Here is a 24,820-nt window from a genome sequence, read left to right on the forward strand (position 1 = left end):
GAAAAAATTAGATTAGTCAGTAACTCATGTTACTGTTTCATGGAAAGCTCTGTTCAGTATACGGGGGCTTTTTTGTAACATAGATTCCTGCATGGAGACTGGAGATGGCCACAACAAACTGATTCTGGCCATTAAGATCACCCAACTTCGGAGGCGGCAAGATGGCGGAATAGGCAGGAAGCACACTTAGTCCGGGGGGAGAGAAAGTTTAATATAAGTGGAGATACTGCAGGGTCAAGGAAGAGTAGGGGATGAAACAGCAGAGGAAACTCTTCCGGAACTAGTGATTCACAGTGGACCTGCGTGGAGAGCGTGGGAGCCCAAGTTCGGGACACCAGCGGCAGACTCAACACACCAGCGCTGGAACGCGAGGTGAGCCGAACCTCCATAGCCCGAGATACCAGCAGGCAAGCGGAAAGAGGAGGCTAGAGGGAACGAGGCTTGAAACTCCGTGGGGAAAAGTTCACCAGGCTAACTAGAAGAGAGAGAAAAAAAAATAAAAAAAGTGACTGATACGGACACAAGTTTCTCTCTCTCCGCTCACCTCTCAAAGGCGAGCAAGACAGAGCAGGCGCCATTTTGGACATACGTCATAAGCAGGGCGACCTCAGGTCTGCACCAGCCCTGAGCCTAGCAGAAAAACCTGACTCTGGGGGGAGGGGTGAAATAACAGGAGATTAGCATCTAACTTGGCAACCCAGTGGGAGACTGCAGGAGAATTGGAGCCCACACTGAGGGCAGCACAGATTCCCTGTGTGGTCCTTGGGAAAGAGCTTCTGATCTCTGGCTCCTGAGGGTATATCATTTGCCTGCTAACTACCTCCAATTACGTTCAGCTGTGCGGAATTACTTCCCTTTTGAATCAAAAAAAAGAAAGAGAGATTTACCACACCTAACCTGGGAGTGTCATCCTTGACACACCCTCAGCCCTGAGGAACCAAACACAGCTCTCAGTCCACACTCATCTCAAGCCTCTAAGGCTCCACTGAAAGCAGACAGTCCACTTAATATAGAGCCATAGTGTAACAAGAAAAAACACCACAGTGAAGAAACCAAATATCTCCAACATGCCAAACAACAAACGCAAAAACCAAGCTAACAAGAACAAGGAAGACACTATGACGCCCCCAAATGAAAAAGACACCCCAATGCAAGATTATGAAGATGATGAGATCGAAGAAATGCAAGAAGCGGATCTCAAAAAATTGATAAGAACATTAAGAAGTTCTCAAAAACAAATTCTTGAACTACAGAAATCCTTCATGGACAAGATAGAAAATCTCTCTCGTGAAAGTGAAATATTAAGGAGGAATCAAAATGAAATGAAACAACTAGTGGAACAAGAAACTCTGATAGTGACTAGAAATCATAATGAAATGAAGAATTCAATAGATCAAATGACAAACACATTAGAGAGCCTTAAAAACAGAATGGGCGAAGCAGAAGAGAGAATATCAGAAGACAGAGGACAGGAAAGGAAACAGACAAACCAAAGAAAAGAAGAAGAAATTAGAAATCTAAAAAATATTGTCAGGAATTTACAGGATACTATTAAAAAACCCAACATTCGGGTTCTAGGAGTTTCTGAAGGCATGGAGAGGGAGAAAGGATTAGAAGGCATTTTCAGTGAGATACTAGCAGAAAATTTCCCAGGTTTGGAGAAGGACAGAGGCATCTTAGTACAGGAAGCTTATAGAACCCCTAATAAACATGACCAAAAGAGATCCTCACCACGACACATTGTAATCAAACTCACCACAGTGAAACATAAAGAAAAGATCCTAAAAGGTGCAAGAGAGAAACGTCGGATCACTCTTAGAGGATCTCCAATTAGACTCACAGCAGACTTCTCATCAGAAACCCTACAAGCTAGAAGGGAATGGCGAGACATAGCCCAGGTACTAAGAGAGAAAAACTGCCAGCCCAGAATACTATATCTTGCAAAGCTCTCATTTGTGAATGAAGGTGAAATTAAGACTTTTCACAGCAAACAGAAACTGAAAGAATTTGTTGCCACTCATCCTGCCCTGCAAAAGATGCTTAAAGATTGTTACACACAGAAACACAGAAACATGGTCACCAATATGAAAGAAGGTAAAGGAAGGAAACCTCACAGCAAAAGATCACAGGAAGCTCAATTTCTCTTTGACATAGAATTAAACTCTGATGCTCTGTTAAAGCAATGTGTTAAAGTAATCTATTATGTTCTCTTGATGTCTGTTAAATTCTAATTGTTCAAAAACAGCTGAATTTTTATTAAGAGCTATGGGTTATTTAAATATGTGCTTTTTTCAAAAATTTGAATATCTGCTGCTCATAAAACTAAAGCGTTGTTGGTTCTGTGTTTAGCTGTCCTCCTATAGGTTCCTATGGACTTTTTCCAGCCACTTTTATTGTATTCAGTACTTTGGGATGGCTCTGTAAACAGATGAAGCCAATAATGTATTAACAGTACTAACTGAGAGAAAGTATGGTTAACTGAGGTTACTAAAAAGAAAAAGCAATTCAAATCAATTGGCAATCTACAAAAAGAGTTAAAGATTTTAAAAGCTATTATTAAAATTGATATATTGGTCTATTATGCTATATTATATGTGTGTACATATTGTATGTCCACATGGGGAAATTTTATTAAGAGTTTTATTTTAAATGGCTTATAGATAAGATTGTCCATAAATTTAAGCTGCTAAAATCAATCAAAGATACATTTTAATTTGTGGGACCTGAATCTGTGTATCATATGTTTTAGACTTGTTGGTAGAAAGAAACTAAAAACATTTTAGATGGTTGTGCTTAAGTTTACTGGCTAAACAAACTACACCATGTTAGATATTTAAGAGGTGTTTTCAAATACATGATTCTTAAAATTCATAGAAGGCATTGGACCTTCTGGTAAATGTTTTCTTAAGTTGTTATCTAATGGTTGAAACGGTTTGCTAAGTATTCATGTGATATTGCTATTGTCAGCAAGCGATCTAGGACTTGCTCCCTCATTTCTCTATTCTAAGCCCAACTTGTTCTTTCATTTCTCTATTCTCTTCAAGGTAGGAAACTAATTCTATTATGAAGGAATCTGTAGGATGCACAATTTAATCTTTAGACCTTATAAAAGAGATGGCTAACATTTTTCTGCAATAGCATAGCCAAAATAAGAACTTAAATAATAATCTCATAGCTAGATTCACTTCGCCATCAGCGAAGTATACAGTAAGTAGAAAAAAACCTCCCTTTCAGACCAAAGGGAAAGAAAGTTTTAAAGTGAGAATATAATTTTCCTCATGGGCATTGTCTACCTTAGAAAAACTACTACAGAACATGCCTGTGACTATAGACTTGTAGTTCAGGCCACCGAAGATTGGAGATGGGAAACGGGCACTCCCTTGACTTGCATCCTCTGGTCTGCTTTAACACAAACCAGGAGGAAAAGAAAGCTCGGCATCAGAAGCAATGGGTGGCAGGCCTATTAATGGCTGATCTGTACAGTGATCTGCCCTCAAGGAGACCCAACAGGCCAGTCCACTGCAGTGGCTTTCAATGTGGTAAGCCTGGGCTTCAGCAGAAGTCAGCTTGTGAAGAGCCCTGGCAGCTCTGCCAAGAGTTGGATCACTGGAAATGGACCTGCCCTGGAGTCGAAGGATGCCCAGGTCAGAGCCACAGATCTTATTGGCTCTAAGCTGAAAAGCCCTTCACTCAGCCCAACTTCCAAAGTGACCACTGCAGCTGAGGGGATGGTCAAGTAGGGTCAGCAACATTGCAGGCAGAACTGTAAATTTCTTGTTAGAGATGCCCCCTGCCTTTACCTGGCCAGCTCTCCTCCCAGGCCAGCCAAGTAATGAAAGTCAACAGAGTGCCTTCCCCTAGGAGGTTCACACCTCCCTTAGGATATACCCCATGTGAAGAGATAGATAGGTCTGGGCCTCTGAATTTACAAGGCCTAAAGCCCAACAGATTATTATCAAGCCCCTTCTATCAGGTTCTATTTGCCTCTCAATCAGAAAACTTAATTGTAGCTTAGACAGCACCTTTCTTAGCTCCTCTAATAATGACTCTGTCCTTTGTTCTAGGCCCTGTCTAGTGCACTTGGGCCTCATTCCTTTGTAATCATAACATCTACTCTACCACCAATGGCTCTACTCCCAACATGTGTGTACTGATGGTCCTCTTCCCCACTTAATGCTGTATAATTGTTCAAACCTGGTAAATGCCACTCTTAGGATCATTGGTTACTATCCTCACCCTGTCTTTTATGACCTTGTCTAAATATGATCAGAGTCGGAAAACTTGGAAGGCTTCCATAGCCTTGGCAACTCATGACGACAGCCTAGGATGGTTACTGGCGCCATAAACTAGAGTGTCAATTTGTTGGGTCAACAACAGGAGCCACTGTGCACTTGCTCCTCATGTGGGATCTCTGTCCTTAATGTGCTGTACATTGTGATTTAATGCTATAACTAGTACTCAAACAGTATGTTTCACTTTGTGTTTCTATGTGGGTGCAAACTGTTGAAATCTTTATACTAAATTGATCTTCTGTATATAAAGAGAATTGAAAATGAATCTTGATGCAAATGGAAGGGGAGAGGGAGCGGGAGGGGGGAGGGTTGCGGGTGGGAGGGAAGTTATTGGGGGGGGGAAGCCATTGTAATCCATAAGCTGTACGCTGGAAATTTATATTCATTAAATAAAAGTTAAAAAAAAATAATAAAAAAAAATTAGGAAATAAAATATCAAGAACAAAAGTTAAAAAAAAAAAAAAAAAAAAAAAAAAAAAAAGATCACCCAACTTCATTTTTCTGATTTCAAGTTTGCAAAATAATTTTTTATTATAACTCCCCATAGGAAGAGAATTCATGGGCTGGTCAATGGAATAATTGACATAGCAGATATATTTTTCATTTAAATAAATTAATGGGCATCATAGAGAATTCACTGTCTTTTGTGATTTGGTGAGTATGAATGGTGTTAAGAGATCTTTCCTTCCTGGAAGTACTGGCTATTCTGGACCTGTCCCAGTTTGCATGGTGCACATCTCACCCTGGACTGCAAGGGCCTTAAAGGTGACACTCCCATCTGCTACAGAAGTGGCCAGTCCTCTTTGAAGTGTCTGTACCATCCTGAGTAATGTCAATATTGCTTTCCTCTAAGATCTGATAAGCTGACCCTTATAATGGGGTGGTTTAGGACTCTTAAAAGTATGGTTAAGCACTTTGACATTCTGATGTTCTAAAGTAAGTGGTAAAAATGTCTGCTTGTCATCTAGAATTTCCCTCAATCTCTCAAGCAATTAAAGACTTTTAATTTTGCACTTCCAAATATGTTGAGTAAGTATATAGGTAAATACTTGATTTTCTTTATAAAGAATAAATACAGTAATATAGACTAAAATAAGCAAGTGGTGGCTTCAAGGTGGAATAAAACAGTAAGAGGGACACCTACTGGTCAGAATTCACCACACCATGCTCTCCCTTGCTCTTGGGATTGTTCAGTCCTTCCGAGGCACTGGCAGACCACAGGCACACAAGCACTAATGTCTCTGTAGTTTTAAATATACTTTTCTTCTAAAATGCTTGTTATTACCTCCCACTCAATAGATCCTCCACCGACACACATCCTCTTTACCTGGCTATTTCTTTTTTGTCTGAGTTCAGCTATCACCTCCAGTGGAACCTCTTGCTAGCACTGAAATTACAGCTGGTGTTCATATTCTGTCTCCCTCACCACTTATATAGGCATAACTAGCTTTCAGATCTGTATTCCAGCCATCTAGCACAATGCCTGGTTCATAGTAGTTCAATAAATACTTTTGAAAATAATGAGGGAAATGATCAGATTTGTTCACAAATACAGGCTGATGAAAGAATTGAATTTGTGCCACTTAAATGATACTATGGAAAACTCCTAACTTAAAGTATTTTCAATCTCTAAATATAAAAGAACACCTTTTACCCCTAAAGAGCAATGATATTATCTTTGTGCATTTGTATGGTCTGAGTAATCTAAATTTTAAAGACATGGTTTCACAGTCACAGCCTAATTTTGTGAAGATGTTCCCATTTTTCCCAGCTTGGTGGAATGGACCATACTTTATATCCAGAAAAATAGGCTTCTCCCTGGGATTTTTTGCACAATCTATTAAATTTCTATTGTTTGCATGACTGTAAGATAGGAAACAGTGATTTAAAAAAGAATAAGAAAAAGCTGTGCTAATTAGTCTGGAGTTGGTTCCTGGATTATCTAGAAAATCAGGGAAAATAAAGCACGAGTCTACCATATATCTTGTGTGACTTTTAATTAAATAAAATTGGGGAAAGATCAAGATAATGTTCCTGGAAGAAGAAATCTATGCAAATAAGGCAGACTGTATTGGTTTCCTGGCCCTACACTTTACTGGCAAAGCATGATTTGCCTCCCAATGTTTCAGTGGCCATCTAAAAATAAAATTTCTGCTATAATTTATCGTGTCTAAGTAAGAATAAATTCATTAAAGAAGATGAAACACCTAAGAGATGCTGCAATTTATTACCATTTTTTGTGTGTGTGTGTGCTGGAAAGAGAACTCAAAGAAGTGTTTGAGGTACCAGGAAACCAGCTATTCTCAAGGCCAAGAACTTCACTGTGACCCAGAGCAGAATGAGTTCTGGCACAGTTGAATGGGCTTCAGAGATGTCTCAGGATGGGAAGAGATTAAAAGAATGCCAAGAGGCCAAGGAAGAACATAAGAAGCAGAATACACACCGGTAGACAAAACATCATCTGATTGAAGAAAAAGCTCTACTGTCTCTCTGTACTCAGCGATTCCTAGTCAAACAACCACCATAGTATCATCTTTCAGATTCTCAACTGGACTGAAACAGCTGCTGTGCAGAGGAGAGTTTCCGTGTCTGAAAGCTATTTCCAGAGACATCGGTTATGTGGAGGTCAAGCTCATCCTTTCTTACTCTCTCACCTCAAATGCCCTTATTAGCTGTTTGGCATGTGCAGATTTTAAAAAGAAAAAAAAAGAGTAGTATCAAATGCCAACGAGACCAAACAAAACAATATTTCAGAAAAACTCAGATATCACTTCTTTTGTAACACTTCTGGAAAGAAAATGTACATTTCCAAAACCCAGAGCTAAATTTCTGAAGTATATCAGATGGACCTATTGTTGATTCACTTCAAATGGGTCTTACTAACTGAACATAATGAGAGCATCTTGAAAGAAGTACAGAGCAAAAATAAAGGTTTATATGCATAAAAATGCTCATGGAGAGATAAAGGGAGATAATATGTACACTATTTCTGTGCCACATAGTCATTCACACACATTCAGAGTATAAGCATACCAAAAATAACTAATAAATTCTACCAACCACTTGATAATGCTGAACAATGTTGAAAACCGTACCTAGGTTAACAATTCTATAACTTATGGAACTGTTGTCTGTTTCCCTACAGGACTGGTAATACTCAATAAATGGTTGCCACTCTTTTGATCATAGAATTAACATTAAAGTTTGGGTCATCTGAACATTCTAATCACCCAAAGAGCATCACGATTAAACAACCACATGTTTGGGGCTGGCATTGTGGCACAGCAGGTTAATCTGCCACTTGTAACTCCAGTACCCCATATCAGAGCACCAGCTCAAGTCCTGGCTGCTTCACTCCTGATCCAGCTCTTGTCTAATGCACCTGGAAAAGTAATAGAAGACAGCTTGACTTACTGCCACCCAAGTAGAACAGGATGGAGTTCCTGACTGCTGGTTTCAGCCTGACCCCATGGTGGCCATTTGAGGAATAAACAAGCAAATGTGGACAATCCAAATGGACAATCTCTCTCTCTCTCTGTGTGTGTGTGTGTGTGTGTGTGTGTGTCTCTCTCTCTCTCTCTCATTTTCTCTCTCATTTTCTCTCTTATTTTCTTTCTCTCTTTCTCTGTCATTCTCTTTCAAATAAAAACTATATAAATCTTAAATCGGGCATTTGGTTAAGTAGTGACTATCAGAACATACACTATAATATATACATATATACAACAGTTTACAATACTTGGAAGTACAGAAATCCATAATCATTTTGGTCAAAATATCTGATAGATACCCAATAGTCATATAATTCACCTCCAAAGGAATATTAATCTCATATTTTAGTATCCCACAGGGATATTAAGAAAGTAAAATTCAAAAAATCAGAAACTAGCATTCTGACATATCTATGATAGTACTTTTCATTTGAATGCATGTACCTAGAAGATCCAGACCAAGAGTCTTTATTTTTGTGTGCACAGGGTTTGCCCAATTACTACCCATTTAATATGTACTCATTAAAATAAAGTAAATGAAATGAGACAGTCAGAAGGCCTTTTCCAAATATATTACAAAAAGGAAATGCTACAATATCTCTAAAAATGCCAATAATTGACCTATGAATTTGCTTGTAAATGCCATGTTATACTTACCAATCTTGTGAGATAACATGAATTCAAATAAATTTGGAATTCAAATGCAAAAATGATAAGCAATTTTCCAAAGGTTATTGATTACACCTTTATATTATTCCTTAAAGAAATTCCAGGGAATAACTGCTTTTACAAATGAATTAAAGAGATCAGCTCTTTACCTTTAATTTACAACTTAAGCTACACTTGAATACATTATTGAATGATACAGTGTATTTGAAACTATTTACATGAATTCACATTATTAGTCCTATTTTAACTTAAGTATAATTCAATGTTTAAAAGTATCTACAAGTTAGCAGTCTATAATAGGAAACTGTGAACTACAACCTGTGAGCTAAATCCATGAGTTGGTGAATTTTACATTTTTAATTAGTTGTCATGTGAAAATTATATGAAATTCCATTTTCAGTGTGCATAAATAAAGTCTTAGGGGAACACAGCAATGCTCATTTAATTTACGAAGTGCTATCCATGTTGACTTTCACCTGAGGGTGGCAGACTTGAGTAGCTGCCCTTGAGTAGCTTCAGAGATCATATGGCCTGCTAAGTTTAAAATATTTACCATCTGACCCTTAACAGCAAAAGTCGCCACCTCTGATCTGTAAGGAGATAGTCAGTGATATTGGAAGTGATTGAAGAATTGATCATGCTCCTCTGGATCTAGGGCTGCTGCATTTTCTAAACTAATTTATGATTCAATGAACAACACAGAAAGCACTGTACCTGACATTTTCCTTGGGGGACCTGAAAACAAATATAGAAAGCATTAACTGGAATTCCTGACAATTATAACTGTCACACAATATACCAAAGCACAAGTTCTCTGTGTATCTCTCCTGATTTTCTTTGAAGTTCATCCTTAAATAAAAATATTTGCATAGTATCAGATACTGACAAATTCCTGTAGATTCACAGAAGAGAATAAAGGGGGAGAAAATATTCCATTTGAAATCAATAGACTTTATTGTCTTTTAAGCTTTGCTTAAAAATACTTTTAAAACAATTAATATATGTTTATCTCTTTACAAACAAACACTTTACAGTACACCTGAAGAGGATTTCATTTGTTGGCATTAAAACTGAGAGTCTTTTTTGAGACACATTATGCTAAGTAGTAGTAAAATAAATGAAAATAATATCAGATGTATTGACCTATACTAAAATATAACATTGAGAAATTTCAGAACCTTACTGAATACTCATATGAGAGAGGAAAAAAACTCATAAATCAAATACTCTTTTTAAATAACAAAGAAAATGGAACAATAACTTCAAAACTCTAAACGAAGATTATTTCCCAACTAGAACCCCATGCCTAAGCAAATTATCCATCTACTAGGATGGTCAAATAAGATTTTCAAACATAAACAGACAGTGGAATCATCTCCCATATGCTTTTTTGCATACTACTTAAATGAGGAAGAAGATCAAGATAGAAGCTTATGTGGGCCACAGTAGAGAAGAAAGGCATCCTATGTTGTTTCCTGAGCCCAGACATGAAGGAACATTAATCAAGGGATGGGGGGATAGAATAAGCTACATAACAAATACAGGAGATTAAACAAGGCAAAAAATTATGGATCTCCAAAGTAACATCCCCAAGTTGAACAATCTAAATTGGTGAGACATTTATGCTTCCCTAATTCATTCAGAGACCCAAGTTCTTCTGTCTTGTTGCTCACTCTGATCATTGTACTTTTCTGCATATACAAAAGTCTCAGGATGTATCTATGTTCTAGTTTGTGGGGAAAGGATGAGCAGAAATCCAGAGTAAGCAATTAAGGCAGAAGTTTACAGATACCAATTCCATTCTTAAATCATCAGTGATAGCTTAGTCACATAGACACTCCATTAAGAAGAAAGGTTATAAAATATAGTGCCTAGCATCATGTGTCTAGCTTAAATTATTTTATTATGAAACAAAGTAAAAACAGACTTTGTGATATAGTTTCCACAACAGAGAACAACCAGTCCAGATTAAGTGAGTTCAGGAATGTGATGTTCCCGTTACTAAGTATTTACTCAATAAATGTTTATATGTATTATGTTGCAAGTCTTAAGTGAGGAAGAAATGTCTTTTTAAGAAGTTCTCTTTCAATGGGAATCACTGTGCACTTACTCCCCATGTAGGATCTCTGTCCTTAATGTGTTGTACTATGTGAATTAACAGTAAAACTAGTATTCAAACAGTACTTTATACTTTGTGTGTCTGTGTGGGTGCAATCTGTTGAAATCTTTACTTAATATATACTAAGTTGATCTTCTGTATAGAAAGATAATTTAAAATGAATCTTAATGAAGAATGGGATGGGAGAGGGAGTAGGAGATGGGATGGTTTGTGGGTGGGAGGGTGGTTAGGGGGGGGAAAACTGCTATAAGCTAAAAATTGTACTTTTGGAATTTATATTTATTAAATAAAAGTTTAAAAAAGTTCTCTTTGACTTGCTCAAAGCTATGATATTTGAAATAAAGTCTAAAGAAACCCTAGTTGTCAAATCACCTTAACAGAACATGAACAGGCTTTTTAAAAAGGTATTAAGGCCATCACGCCAAATGAGAGCTGTGTAACTTGTCAGCAGCAAACTTGAAATACAAATTCCTACCCCAGACCAACTACTAACCTAGTATGTCTTCTAGAATATATTATTTTGCCTTCTTCTAACTTTATTTCCTTACCTGAAAAACTAGAATTAAGAATACTAGTTTATCAGAAAAGGTATTGAATTATATTAATGAAAACATTCGTTGCTAGTGTATACAAGGGATCTTCAAAAAGTGTATGGGAAGTGAGTGTTATGAAAAAACCATGCCCAAAATTCAAAACATTTTTTGCACCAAGCTAAATTTATCTTCTAATTAATTTTTCCATTTGCCTCCTACATGATAAACAAAGAGGATATTCCATCTGGAACAGAGTACTATCAATCATACATGTTTATAAAATCTAGTTACCTAAATTGAAGTACACGAATATCCTTGTAGCCTGGTAAGCCAATAAATGCATTTTCAACCTGTTAAAAATAAAAATGAAAATTATATAGAAAAATGCTTTGAACAGTAAAATGTTCATTGTTTTCAGCAACTAGAAGCTTGAACACACACACAGCTGGAAAGTCGAAATTACAATAGTTACCATGTTAAAAAAATTTTACAATACTGCCACATTTGTCTTTTTAATTTCATCCTTTCAGGTTTAAATGTGCTCGATGTTGCTATATGGGCAAAATGTTGAAACCTTTACCTAATATATACTAAATTGATCTTCTGTATACAAAGAGAATTGAAAATGAATCTTTACATGAATGGAAGGGGAAAGGGAGCGGGAGGGGGGAGGGTTGCGGGCGGGAGGGAAGTTATGGGAGGGGGGAAGCCATTGTAACCCACAAGCTATACTTTGGAAATTTATATTCATTAAATAAAAGTTTAATAAAAAAAAAATAAAATAAAAAAAAAATTTTACAATACTGCCACATTTGTCTTTTTAATTTCATCCTTTCAGGTTTAAATGTGCTTTAAAATTATTTTTTCCCAAATTATAAAAAATATATTTAATGATAAAACACCGCCTTTTCATTTTGTGATGAAATGTAAAAAAAAAAAGTATTCATTTCAAAAGAAACTACAATAACATTTTTAAAATTAAATTATTATTGTTTGGACTAGACTTCTCATTCCAGTACACACACTGACAGAGTCAAGTCTGTGTTTCCTCTAAGTATGAAAGTGTCCGGTGGCATCTGTTTCCTGTTCCTATGACGCAGAAGAACGATGATCACTCTCAGAATTTGGAAGAAGTCTACAAGCCCTGCACTGGCCGCAGGATAGAGGCCCTGTGGATTGGCTGGCATGTGGGAAGGTAGGAGGCAGTGTCCAGATCACTCGACCGGTCTAAAGATCAGGTTAAGAGCATCACATTCGCAGCAGCCAGTTTTACTACTGAGTCTTTAAAATTCAGCGATGTAACTCCTTGTGAGTTTAATGATTTAGGAGATGAAAGAATGCTAGATTGGATGAAAGTCTAGAAATAATCAGGTTATGCAAAAATACATACTTTAACAAAACTGACCATCTAAGCCATAACACTGCAGAAGGTGACTCACCAAATGGGTCAGTACGTAGCCAAGACCAGAACAAGGGAAATAAATTAATGGATTTTGAAGATATGTGTAGGCATCTGCTTTTAGCCAAGGGCTCAGATAATCAGAAGAGTAGGATTTTAAAAGAATCTTGGTTCAACAAAGATCATCGTGCCATACAAATAAAAAATCCAAACTCATGAAACATCTTGGCAATACAACTACTTTGCCTTGTTTTACTCTCTGAGAGGAAAAAGAGAGGTGCTATAATTCTTGTGGGACAGAGGTTGGGGTAGAAGTTTTAGAACTAGGAATTAGAAGGCTGAGGGTTAGTCCCAGAGCCCTGTTTTTGTTGGCAAAGTGGCCATGCACAAATCTTCTTTTATAGAACAAACATTGCTCTATCCACCCACCGCCAGTTTTTATAAAATTAAATGTGCCTGAAAGTACACATGTTGTCCACATGTACATTTTTATTACTAAATCCAGCTAGACCTAGGCTTTGTCAACTCTTGCCAGAGTCTAAACATGTTCAGGTATTCTAATTCATCATGTTAGCTATGCTAAAGGAGTCCAGTTGCAAGTCACTCACTTTATTAACACCAGTATTAATAACAGGTACAATTTATTGAGTGACTACTATATCTAGTGCTTTGCAATATTACTTCTAATCCTTGAAACACTCCCAAGATAGATGGGTGATAGATAGACAGATAGATAGATACCCCAATTCCATCAATGACAAAGCTGAGATGCTAAGATGTCAACTAACTTGGCCAGAATCACACACCTGGTGAGAGAGGGAATCATAATTTAATCCCAAGTTCCCCTAATAATGAAACCTGCATTCTTCCTACTGAATTACATTGTCTATTCCTCCTTCTCCTGCCTCATGACAAGTAAGTTTTAGAATTAGGACCAAGCCCAGGAAAATTGTGAAGTTTACTAGAACTTTTCACTTGTATTAAAATGAAGGGGACCTTCTAGAGTACAAAGGCAACAGTACTTGGACAGGCAAGAGGAGACTGGATTTGCATCTTCTGCTCAGAGAGGCTGAAATAACCACGAACAGTTTGACCTCCCGAACCTCTCAGTAAAATGGAAGTACTTATCTACATGGCTGCTGTGAGCAAACAGACAGAAAGTAGCCTACAGAGTATACAGCACTAGACAAGGATGTCACATTGTTACTGTGACTGACTTCTGGTTCCCACACTAACAGGCTTTTCCCACTCCTTCCTCTTCTGACATAATACTTCATATCATCCCAAGCTTTTCGTGTCCTCTCCTCCTCTTACTATGCTTCTCATTAAAAGGGGGGGGGGGGGGGGAGGCGGTGCCGTGGCTCACTTGGCTAATCCTCCACCTGCAGCTCCAGCACCCTGGGTTCTAGTCCTGGTTGGGGCACCGGATTCTGTCCCGGTTGCTCCTTTTCCAGTCCAGCTCTCTGCTGTGGCTCGGGAAGGCAGTGGAGGATGGCCCAAGTGCTTGGGCCCCTGAACCGGTGTGGGAGACCATGAAAAGCACCTGGCTCCTGGCTTGTAGCAGCCACTTGGGGGGTAAACCAATAGAAGGAAGATCTTTCTCTCTGTCTCTATCTCTCTCATTGTCTAACTCTGTCTGTCAAAAAAAAAGGGGGGGGGGGGAGTAATAGCCCTTGAACCTAATCCTTTCCAAAGAGCTATCTGTATCTTCCAAGATGATCTAGGAGGAAATATTGAAAGAACAACCCTTGCGACTGCCATGAAGGGAGAGCACTAGAGGGCTGCCCTCATTTTGTAGTAAATATGATGATAGGATTCCTTCAGAGACACCACCTCTGTTGTCCACAGAAAGACGTGGCTGTTGGTAGACATTTCCCTCAGGTAAGAAGGGGATGGAGGGTGCAGAGACAGGCCAGAAAAGGAGGTGTGGACCCTGATGCTTCATCACTTTCAAACCACCTAAGCCAATAGCTACCTACCTCATGAAGTTCCCATTGGAGATGTTTTCAGAGTACTTATTAGCCTTCTCCTAAATTTGCAACCATGCCTAGCAATTGTTTACCCAAACATGAAGGCTTATTAAATGTTCCTTAATCCGAAGGCAGAGAGAACCAGACAGCCAATTCAAAACACTATTTGATGCCAGGTGGCCACTGCCTGGCTGACATTTCTTCCACATACCATACAGCCTTGCAACTTGGCCACACAGCTAGGAAAATGAATTGTCTGGACTTCGCTCCCATGTCTGATGGTTGCAATGATGCTGTTTGGCTGAGAGACACACATTTTTATTTCCCATCTGGACAGAGTGTCGGGGAAGGAAATTAATCCAAGGTAACAGAATTGACAAACTTGGCCAAGGAGAACCCCACCAAGAGGGAATGGAAAAGAAATAAACAGGAAGGAATGATGTGCCCTGTCATCAGACAGGGAAGGGTAGATGGGAATTCAGTGCCTTTCTGTACAAGAGCAATGATAAACCAGAAGGTGGCCAAGTACAAGCAATTTTTGACTGAAAGAATCTGAGTTCAAGTCCTATATAGAATTCTTCCAGAAAGTAAAATTATGGGATGTTCTAAGCCATCATTGTTTAAGGAAATTCATTTTCAAAAATACCTCCAATCAATTAGCAGAAATCGGAGGGAAGTATATTTTTCAGTAGAAGCTCTTTTATGCTTCTAAATTTTATTCCATGTAATATCTATTTGTCAACTATTCAGAATCTTTCATTTTTAGAAAGGAATACTAAAGGTGAAATTTTTAAAGACCAAATTTAATATTCCCTCAAGAAAAACTGTATACTAATTCATATATATTCCTCAAACATGCTTACTTCTCCAAATATTATCAAGTCTGAACAACACCACAGAACATATTCTTCCTGGCTGTGCAGCTGAAGTCAGAAATAGCATTTATTTGTTAGCAGATGGAAGGATTTTTTCTGTGAAGAGTTTATCTGTCCTTCTGTGAACTTTTCACAGAATTTTCTGGAAAAATGGCTCAGTCACCATCCCAGAAAGCAAGTAGATGAACAACTTCAATTTTAAACCTACTTTTAAACATTGCTATGCATACAGAAAACTTACATCTATACCCAGGAAACTGTCTTACATATCAAAACATCTACATAAAACAAACAAAAATTATCCACCTCTGAAACAAACTCTTCTACAAGGTGCTGGTAGTGAAAGCTGGAGGGATCCTGGAGTTCTTCCTGGTATTGCTTCCCCAAAAGGTGGATGCTGAATTCTGCAATCTGTTCAGCTGCTGGTTCTTTGGGTTCATCTATCACATTCTCAATTTCATTGCTGATCTGGATTTTTAGAGAAAGAACAATAGATGTTGATGTTTATTCATTCACTCAACAAGAATTTATTGATTGCCTTCAATGTACCAGACACTGCCAGAAGCAACCTATGATAATGACCTTTTATATAGCATTTAATGTTAGAACAAATCAGGAGGACTTTAATATTAAAATAATATTAAAATTACTGTGCATTTGTATATTCTTTTGAACATACACTGACCAAGGAAATCATCAGATGAGTTGACTGTGCTATAATTATTGCAGATGGGTCCTTCTCAAACTTCTTGGTCCCTGAGCTCTATCTTAAATTCTTTAAAAGAACTAGGGGCTGACGCTGTGGCATAAGGGGTAAAGTTACCACCTGCAGTGGCAGCATCCCATATGCGCACCCGTTCGAGTCTTGGCTGCTTCACTTCCAAACTAGCTCTCTGCTATGGCCTGGGAAAGCAGTAGAAAATGGCCCAAGTCCTTGGGTTTCTGCATCCCGGTGGGAGACCTGGAAGAAGGTCCTGGATCCTGGCTTCAGATCAGCACAGCTCCAGCTGTTGCAGCCATTTGGGGAGTGAACCAGCAGATGGAAGACCCCCCCCTCTCTCCATCTGCCTCTCTGTAATTTTGCCTTTCAAATAAATAAATAAATCTTTAAACAAAAAAAAATTAGTGGCAAAAGTGACAATGTTTACATTGTTGCAAATTTTTTGATCTCTGCTTTTGCATTCAATTAGTTTCAATATGTTGTCTTAGTTGAAAAATCTGAAGAAAGCCTGTCCACACAGATAAATACTGGGGAATGGAGGAATAAATTAGTAACAGTTTTGATAATTGTGGATATTATATTTTGATACCACCAAATGAACAAGTGGCACTTTCTCAAAAGAGTTGCTATAGAGAATCAGAAACCATGTATAAGAAACTTTTTGTAGTCTATAACATTAAAATCCAGGTCTTCCAGTAGCCAAAGTTGAAATAATTTAAGGAACAAAATAAATATTTGACTATAACATAAGGAATTAAAAATTATTGCTGGATTCTTAATAAATGCACTCAGATATGTCAAAAAAGAATTAAGTACATATGAGTCCATATTGATATCAATAAAAGAATAAATAAGTGATATTTAAGTGACAGGGGCTTCTTAAGAAATTCAGTAGACTATCACTACCAGAATACAACAGTTGTAACTGAAGTATGTGAGATATATCTGACCTCATTTAATATAAGCCCTTCACTTTAATATCTTCAAACCAGTGACTGGATAGGATAAATCAGTTAAGACTCACAGCAAGCCAATGGCACAGTCAGGAATAGAACACAGGGAATTTTTTTCACTGTATCTTTTTTTTTTTATCCCTGCTGGATTACATAGTTAGAGATCCTCAAAACTTCAGAATGGGGAAAACCCTCAAAGATTCCATCATCTCTTCTGAAGTCTGAATTCTGTCTACAATTTCCTTGGTAAATGGTAACTCATTATCAGTTTAAAAAGCTGTGCTAGAAATAAGCAGACTACAATATTTCTAAAAAGCTTTCATGGCTGCAGAGTTCTTAACATTAAACCCAAGCTAAATTCCTGTAAGTTCCATGACCAATCTAAGTAACCTGGAATTACCTAAGTAACCTGGGACACATATTACAATCTGTAGTCATTGAGAGTGCTTCAAATAGAGACAGTCAACTACCTCGTGTTCCCTGACATCTCACCACTTCCTCTGGTCCAGACACTTCTCAGGCTGGTAATGTCTTCCTTAGGGAATAGCAGCCACAAATGAGTTCTAATCAATTATATATGGTGTTATGGAAGCTACCATAGAACTGTATGACTATGTGTGCTTGCTGGAAGCCATGAAAGGGTACCCCAGACCCTGCCATGTGACTGGCAGCCCCAAGAGGCCCTGGAGCATCCTAAGGACTTGGAATGCTGTGGTCCGTGCCAGTGAGCATGGAAAGCTAATCTTACTGGAGTTCTCATGGGTTAAAAGCCAGTTCTGCCTGCCACGAGCTGGGTGACTTTGAAACAGCAGCAAAATGGAACAGCCTTCTCGAGGGCTGGGCTTCACGTTTGGTCATCTCGGGGGCAGCTCTGGGTTCCGAGCGTAGTGCTGTTTTCATTGTCATATCTCTGTCACATCATGCTGTGAAGGTGTTGACTATGGATGTGACCCTATACACTGTGGAGAGTTTTATTTTGAGATGAGCATCTCGTTAGGGTTTATAAAAGATATTTTCCTATTTAGACCTCAGGGCTATTTTGGGATCCACGATGAAATGTCACCCCAGCAGCTTCAATTCTCAAAAGGGCGATCACCTTTCCATGAAATACGATGTCATGTTATTTCCAAGAAAGAATGTGTTTTTTTCCTTCTTAACTTCTAATCAGTTCTGTGTCTGATGTTTAAAAAGTATGTAAGAAACATATCATAATGTAAAGAACTGGGAAAATTATGGCTAAAGAATTAAAAATCACTTGCAAAATAAAAAAAATTAAATATGGTGGGACCACTACCTCCCTCATAGTAGACCCTATATTTCTATAAATGAAACCTAAAATTAAACTAGCTTTTTCTGGTTTTTGTTTTGCTTGGTCTCAGGGGTTACATCATATTATTGATTCACACAAGACTAATATTAACAAAAGCTCTTAGTCTTGCAGAATTTTGCACAATACTTTGCATTTTTCCATATTAAATCTCATCTCACTAAATGTGGACAATGACTTAAATTTTCAATATTATTATGAAAGAAATACCTAAGTAACCTTATTACTAAAGAACACCTAAAATGCTGAGTAAATATTTTAATATTCTAAATTATGTATATATTCTAATATAATATACATAATGTAAAAAATAAATTCTAAGAAATCTGAGGTGGCTGAATAGAGGTACCCCCTTCTTCATGTCTGCCATAAAAATGTATCAGGGCAACAAAGGAAGAACTGCATTTCAAGGAGACTGACTGAGAGAGAACTGTGGAAATCAGCAAAAAAAGTCACAGAAGTCTTAAATAGCATAGAGACTCAGGAAGGCAGCATGGAGAGAATAACAAACACTGCAACTCTAAATGCCAGTTCCCCAGACATGGGAGGATCTCCACACCATCAAGAAAAGATAAGTGGGAAATCATCATTGCTGCAGACCAGTAGCTCTAACTACATAAGAATTCCCTGGTTCGAGTTCTAACAGGATTAAAATTTAGTTTGAGGAGCTCTTCTTTTGAAATAACCACTCAGACAAAAAAGGAAAAGGAGGCAAAGGAGGAGGAGGATGAGGAGAAAACAAGAAGAAAGGAAAATGAATTTTAAAAATTAAGAAAGCCTGTGAAATATCTGGGATACCATTAAGCAAATAAATATTCATACTATGGGGCTACCTAATTAGAAAATAAAGTAAAACATGTTGAAAACCTCTTTAATAAAATGATAACCAAAAAGTTCCCAAGTCTTGAAATAGATAGGGCATCTGGATCCAGGAAATCCAAAGGACCCTAACAAACCTCAACTGTAAAGATCTTCTCCAAGCATTTTATTGTCAAATTGTAAGAAGTCAAAGAGATAATTCTAAAAACAAAAAGAGAAAAGTATCAGTCACATATGAGAGAAGACCTATTAGACTGGCAGCAGACTTCTTGGCAGGAACCTTGCAAGCTAGAGAGAATAGGATGATATAGAAAAAAAGTACAGAAAGCAATAAACTGACCACCAAGAATACTATATCCAGCAAAGCTATTTTTCAAATAAAGAAGAAATAGTCTTTCCCAGGCAGAAAAATATTCATCCCTACCAGACTGGCTCTACAAGAAATGCTTAAGGGAGTCCTACATTAAAAGTAAAAAGATCATAATTGTCATCATGTAAAGCAGAGAAGTACCAAATTCACGAGTGGAGCAGATACAAATAGAAAAAGGGAATCAAGCATTATTACAATAGAAAACTACCAAGCCACAAAGACAAATAGTAAGAGGGGCAGAAAGAACAAAGAATATACAAAAGAACAATAAAGCAATTAACAAGAGTACACTCTTCCTATCAGTAATAAACCCTTGACTATAAATGTATTAAATCTTCAATCAAGAGATATAGACTGGCCAAATGGATAAAACAAGACTCAACTATATGCTGCCTAGAAGAAACTCATTCACTGGTAAAGATACACATAGAATGAAAGTGAAGAGTAAGAAAATGACATTTCATAAAATAGAAACTAAAAACAACCAGGAGTGCATGTACTCTTTTTTTTTTTATTTAATGAATATAAATATCCAAAGTACAGCTTATGGGTTACAATGGCTTCCCCCTCCCAAAACTTCCCTCCCACCCGCAACCCTCCCCTTTCCCGCTCCCTCTCCCCTTCCAATCATATCATGATTCATTTTCAATTCACTTTATATACAGAAGATCAGTTTAGTATATATTAGGTAACGATTTCAACAGTTTGCCACCATATAGCAACACATAGTGAAAAAAAAAATACTGTTGGAATACTAGTTATAGCATTAAATAAGAGTGTACAACACAATAAAGACAGAGATCCTACATAATATTTTTTTAAAAAATTAATTTTCTATGCCATTTCCAATTTAACACCAGAGTTTTTTTTTTCATTTCCAATTATCTTTATATACAGAAGATCGATTCAGTATATAATTAGTAAAGATCTCATCAGTTTGTACCCACGCAGAAACACAAAGTGTAAAAATACTGTTTCAGTACTAGTTATAGCATCACTGCACATTAGATAACACATTAAGGACAGATCCCACATGGGATGTAAGTACACAGTGACTCCTGTTGCTGACTTAACAATTTGACACTCTTGTTTATGGCGTCAGTAATCTCCCTAGGCTCTAGTCATGAGTTGCCAGGGCTATGGAAGCCTTTAGAGTTCGCTGACTTTGATCTTATTCCGATAGGGTCATAGTCAAAGTGGAAGTTCTCTTCTCCCTTCGGAGAAAGGTACTTCCTTCTTTGATGGCCCCGTTCTTTCCACTGGGATCTTCCTCGCAGAGATCTTTCATTTAGGTCTTCTTCTTCTTTTTTTCTTTTCCATGGTGTCTTGGCTTTCCATGCCTACAATACTCTCATGGGCTCTTCAGCCAGATCCAAATGCCTTAAGGGCTGATTCTGAGGCCAGAGTGTTGTTTAGGACGCCTGCCATTCTATGAGTCTGCTGTGTATCCCACTTCCCATGTTGGATCTTTCTCTCCCTTTTTGATTCTATCAGTTAATATTAGCAGACACTTGTCTTGTTTGTGTGATCCCTTTGATTCTTAGACGTATCAGAGCCATCGGTTGTGACCTGAAATTAATCACTTGGACTAGTGAGATGGCATTGGTACATGCCACCTTGATGGGATTGTATTGGAATCCCCTGGCACATTTCTAACTCCATCATTTGGGGCAAGTCAGATTGTGCATGTCCCAAATTGTACATCTCCTCCCTCTCTTTTTCCACTCTTAAATTTAACAGGGATCACTTTTCAGTTAAAATTAAACACCTAAGAATAATTGTGTGTTAATTACAGAGTTCAACCACTAGTACTAGAACAACAACAACAACAACAACAACAAATACTAAAAAGGATAAAGTATTACATTGTACATCTAGAGCCAGGACAAGAGCTGATCATGTCATAGTTTCTTATAGTGTCCATTTCACTTAACAGGTTTCCCCTTTGGTGCTCAGTTGTCGCCGATCAGGGAAAACAAATGAAATTTGTCTCTTTGGGACTGGCTTAATTCACTCAGCATGATGTTTTCCAGATTCCTCCATCTTGTTGCAAATGACTGGGTTTCATTGTTTCTTACTGCTGTATAGTATTCTATGGAGTACATGTCCCATAATTTCTTTATCCAGTCTACTGTTGATGGGCATCTGGGTTGGTTCCAGGTCTTAGCTATTGTGAATTGAGCTGCAATAAACATTAATGTGCAGATGGCTTTTTTATTAGCCAAATTAAGTTCCTTTGGGTAAATTCCAAGGAGTGGGATGACTGGGTTGTATGGTAGGGTTATGTTCAGGTTTCTGAGGAATCTCCAGACTGACTTCCATAGTGGCTTAACCAGTTTGCATTCCCACCAACAGTGGGTTAGTGTCCCTTTTTCCCCACATCCTCTCCAGCATCTATTGTTGGTAGATTTCTGAATGTGAGCCATTCTAACCAGGGTGAGGTGAAACCTCATTGCGGTTTTGATTTGCATTTCTCTGATGGCTAGTGATCTTGAACATTTTTTCATGTGTCTGTTGGCCATTTGGATTTCCTCTTTTGAAAAATGTCTATTGAGGTCCTTGGCCCATCTCTTAAGTGGGTTGTTTATTCTGTTGTTGTGGATTTTCTTGACTTTTTTGTAGATTCTGGTTATTAACCCTTTATCTGTAGTATAGTTTGCAAATATTTTTTCCCATTCTGTCGGTTGCCTCTTCACTTTCCTGACTGTTTCTTTTGAAGTACAGAAACTTCTCAATTTGATGCAATCCCAAATGTTAATTTTGGTTTTTACTGCCTGTGTTCCTGGGGTCTTTTCCAAGAAGTCTTTGCCTGTACCTATATCTTGCAGGGTTTCTCCAATGCTCTCTAATAATTTGATGGTTTCAGGTCGTAGATTTAAGTCTTTAATCCATGTTGAGTGAATTTTTGTGTAAGGTGAAAGGTATGCATCTTGCTTCAAGCTTCTGCACGTGGAAATCCAATTTTCCCAGCACCATTTATTGAATAGACTGTCCTTATTCCAGGGATTGGATTGGGATCTTTGGTCAAATATAAGTTGGCTGTAGATGTTTGGATTGATTTCTGGTGTTTCTATTCTGTTCCATTGGTCTATCCATCTGTTTCTGTACCAGTACCATGCTGTTTTGATTACAACTGCCCTGTAGTATGTCCTGAAATCTGGTATTGTGATGCCTCCGGCTTTGTTTTTGTTGTACAGGATTGCTTTGGCTATTCGAGGTCTTCTGTGTCTCCATATGAATTTCAGCATCATTTTTTCCAGATCTGAGAAGAAGGTCTTTGGTATCTTGATTGGCTGATTGGGTTAAAGAACAAAACCCATCCTTTTGCTGCTTACAAGAAACACACCTTTCCAACAAAGATGCATACAGACTGAAGGTGAAAGGCTGGAAAAATATATACCATGCCAACAGAAATGAAAGAAGAGCGGGCGTAGCCGTCTTAATATCGGACAACATAAACTTTACCACAAAAACTGTTAGGAGAGACAAAGAGGGGCACTATATAATGATTAAGGGATCCATTCAACAGGAAGATATAACGATTATCAATGTATATGCACCTAGTTACAGGGCACCGGTTTATTTAAAAGACTTGTTAAGGGACTTAAAGGGAGACTTAGACACCAATACAATAGTACTGGGGGATTTCAATACTCCACTCTCAGAGATAGACAGATCAACAGGACAGAAGATCAACAAGGAGACAGTAGATTTAAATGACACTACAGCCCAAATGGATCTAACAGATATCTACAGAACAGTTCACCCTACCTCTAAGGACTTTACATTCTTCTCAGCAGTACATGGAACCTTCTCTAGGATTGACCACATACTAGGCCATAAAGCAAGTCTCAGCAAATTCAAAAGAATTAGAATCATACCATGCAGCTTCTCAGACCACAAAGGAATGAAATTGGAAATTAGCAACTCGGGAATCCCTAGAACACGTGCAAACACATGGAGGTTGAACAACATGCTCCTGAATGAACAATGGGTCATAGAAGAAATTAAAAGAGAAATAAAAAATTTTCTGGAAGTAAATGAGGATAACAGCACAACATACCAAAACCTCTGGGATACAACAAAAGCAGTGTTAAGAGTGTTAAGAGGAAAGTTTATTTCAATAGGTGCCTACATCAAGAAATTGGAAAGGCACCAAATAGATGAGCTTTCAAGTCATCTCAAGGATCTAGAAAATCTGCAGCAAACCAAACCCAAACCCAGTAGGAGAAGAGAAATAATTAAAATCAAAGAAGAAATCAACAGGATTGAATCCAAAAAAACATTACAAAAAATCAGCCAAACAAGGAGCTGGTTTTTTGAAAAAATAAACAAAATTGACACCCCATTGGCCCAACTAACTAAAAAAAGAAAAGACCCAAATCAATAGGATCAGAGATGAAAAGGGGAACGTAACAACAGACGCCACAGAATTCTCTCAATAGATGCAGAGAAAGCATTTGATAAAATACAACTCCCTTTCATGATGAAAACTCTAAGCAAACTGGGTATGGAAGGAACATTCCTCAATACAATCAAAGCAATATATGAAAAACCCACGGCCAACATCCTATTGAAAGAGAATCATATGGTTTTTCTTCTGCAGTCTGTTAATGTAGTGTATTACATTGATTGTTTTGCGAACGTTGAACCATCCCTGCATACCGGGGATAAATCCCACTTGGTCTGGGTGGATGATCTTTCTGATGTGTTGTTGCATTCTATTGGCCAGAATTTTATTGAGTATTTTTGCATCTATGTTCATCAGGGATATTGGTCTGTAATTCTCTTTCAATGTTGCGTCTCTTTCTGGCTTAGGAATTAAGGTGATGGTGGCTTCATAGAAAGAATTTGGGAGGATTCCCTCTTTTTCGATTGCTCTGAATAGTTTGAGAAGAATTGGAGTTAGTTCTTCTCTAAATGTCTGGTAGAACTCAGCAGTGAATCCATCTGGCCCTGGGCTTTTCTTTGTTGGGAGGGCCTTTATTACTGTTTCAATTTCTGTGTCAGTTATGGGTCTGTTTAGGTTTTCTATGTCTTCCTGGTTCAATTTAGGTAGGTTGCATGTGTCCAAGAATCTGTCCATTTCTGATAGATTTCCCTGTTTGCTGGCATACAAGTCCTTGTAGTAATTTCTGATGATTCTTTTTATTTCTGAGGTTTTTGTCTTACCTCCCGTTCGTTCCCGCGCTGGGGAGATTCTGCAGCTCGGCTCCCGTGGTTGGGTTTCCACGCGGTGGGCTCCCTGTAGGTCCTCTGTGTCACATCCACCAGATCCGGAA

At 37.9% G+C, this 24,820-nt stretch overlaps 1 protein-coding gene across 1 annotated transcript in view; it reads right to left on the reverse strand.

The window, feature by feature from the left end:
- Positions 1–24,820, reverse strand: part of IMPG2 (interphotoreceptor matrix proteoglycan 2) — a 95,358-nt gene that overhangs the window by 28,251 nt on the left and 42,287 nt on the right. The window contains exons 7-9 of the mRNA XM_062176377.1: positions 15,655–15,816; positions 11,396–11,454; positions 9,167–9,187 (exon numbers count right to left, since the gene is read on the reverse strand). Coding sequence (XP_062032361.1) covers positions 9,167–9,187; positions 11,396–11,454; positions 15,655–15,816 — 242 coding nt within the window. The remainder of the gene's footprint in view (positions 1–9,166; positions 9,188–11,395; positions 11,455–15,654; positions 15,817–24,820) is intronic.

Source organism: Lepus europaeus, chromosome 2 (assembly GCF_033115175.1).
Source record: "Lepus europaeus isolate LE1 chromosome 2, mLepTim1.pri, whole genome shotgun sequence".
Lineage (NCBI taxonomy): Eukaryota > Metazoa > Chordata > Mammalia > Lagomorpha > Leporidae > Lepus > Lepus europaeus.